General features: G+C 37.4%; 1 protein-coding gene across 1 annotated transcript; it reads left to right on the top strand.

Moving 5' to 3' along the window:
• Nucleotides 1–63: 63 nt before the first annotated feature.
• Nucleotides 64–1,475, top strand: LOC106820246 (b(0,+)-type amino acid transporter 1-like; the record flags this gene model as incomplete). The annotated part of the gene is made up of 3 exons (XM_014824780.1): nucleotides 64–217; nucleotides 822–945; nucleotides 1,395–1,475. Coding segments are annotated over 3 exons (359 nt in total), but the record flags the coding sequence as incomplete, so codon positions are not given.
• Nucleotides 1,476–1,684: the final 209 nt, after the last annotated feature.

Raw genomic sequence — 1,684 nt, 5'->3', positions numbered from 1 at the left:
TGTGTGTGTGTGTGTGTGTGTGTATGTGTGTGTGCGAGATTAAAGTTCTATTACTGATTGCAGGAAAGACTAAACACTTTGCGAATGCGTTTACCGAGTTTGACGATGACATATCCCCGTCATTTTCCAACATTGCGCTGGCATTCTATAGCGGATTATGGGCTTACTCCGGTTGGGATGTAGTAAATAACGTGACCGAGGAGCTTAAGGGTTCTAGGTATATTTCCTCCATGGATCATAACACACGCAAGTGACATCATCATCTAAATGGGCACACGATTTCTTACAAATATACACCATAGAAAATTCGTGACGTAGTCAATTTAAGGTATGCCAGTAAGTATTGGATTTTTTTACTCAGTGATAACTTTATGGGAATATAATTCTCATCAGGAGTCATCGTATACGTCTGAATATATTGAATAGTAGTTTAGAATAATATATTAGTTTAGTTATCTTAGTATACCTTGATTTGATATTATAATATATTTATATATATATATATATAGCAAGACACTCGGCGTTGCCCGGGAAATAAAGGCTCGGTGGCGACACTTTGGTTGAAAGAAATATACCAAAATATATTTATCTATCTATCTATCATCTATACTATCTATCTATATATTTTTCTAATCTATTATCTATGTTATTTATCTAATATTATCTTATAGTATCAATAATATGTATTAGAATATCTAACAGTCAGTTGTATATATATATATATATATAACAGTTAGTGTTAATATAGTTAATACGTTAGTATATATATATATATATATATATATATACACTAGTTAGTCTAGGTTAATTCTTTATTACAGAGACCTCGTGCGTTCTATCTTCATATCTGTTCCGCTGGTAACGGTGCTCTACATTCTGACAAATATCTCCTATTTTACAATCATGTCACCGCAACAGCTATTGCAATCACAAGCTGTAGCCGTGGTATGTTGTAGGTTTAGATATTGAAACTACAGAATATATATATATTAGAGAAAAGCACGTGTTCACCAATAGATTCATAACATTAAATGTCGTGAATTCTCGTATCAAGTTTGGCGAAAATGGTCAAAGGCAAATACTCATTACAATAAATATGTTAATCTGTTGACAGATTTATTACGAAACATCAATAGTTAAATCATGTTATGCAGGCAAACTTTCTTGGTTTCACTCTGACACATTTCTTCCATGATCAGTTTCCGATGTTATCGCGATGTACACTCGGCCTTAGAACAAATAGACGTGCTCACGATTATAGCTACACAAATAGACGAATTCACGCGCCAAAAAGTTCGTATGAATTCCAGAATAATTTCACTAATAGCCAACCCCCGCCACCGCACGAAAAGAAACCCACCACCCCACTCACTCACGCCACGTTTATTTCACAGACGTGGGGCGGATTCGATGCTGGTGTGATGGCGTGGTCATCCGGTGTTCGTCGCTATATCCGTGTTCGATCAAGCGGAACGGCAAGGAGTTTCGGCGGCGTCGCGCATACTCCATGCGTCGCGCCGAGAGAAGACACGATGCCGCGCGTGCGTCGTACGTCAGCACGAAGCGCTACACACCAAGCCCTGCGATCATACTACTGAGTTACGTACACAGACTAACAATATCGTATCTATCTCGCTAGCTTGCTATTTATCTATCTATGCTATCTATTATCTATCATCTATGC

The sequence above is a fragment of the Priapulus caudatus genome, unplaced genomic scaffold, assembly GCF_000485595.1.
Source record: "Priapulus caudatus unplaced genomic scaffold, Priapulus_caudatus-5.0.1 Scaffold9015, whole genome shotgun sequence".
Taxonomy (NCBI): Eukaryota; Metazoa; Priapulida; class Priapulimorpha; order Priapulimorphida; family Priapulidae; genus Priapulus; species Priapulus caudatus.
This window is presented reverse-complemented; position numbering and strand designations above follow the sequence as displayed.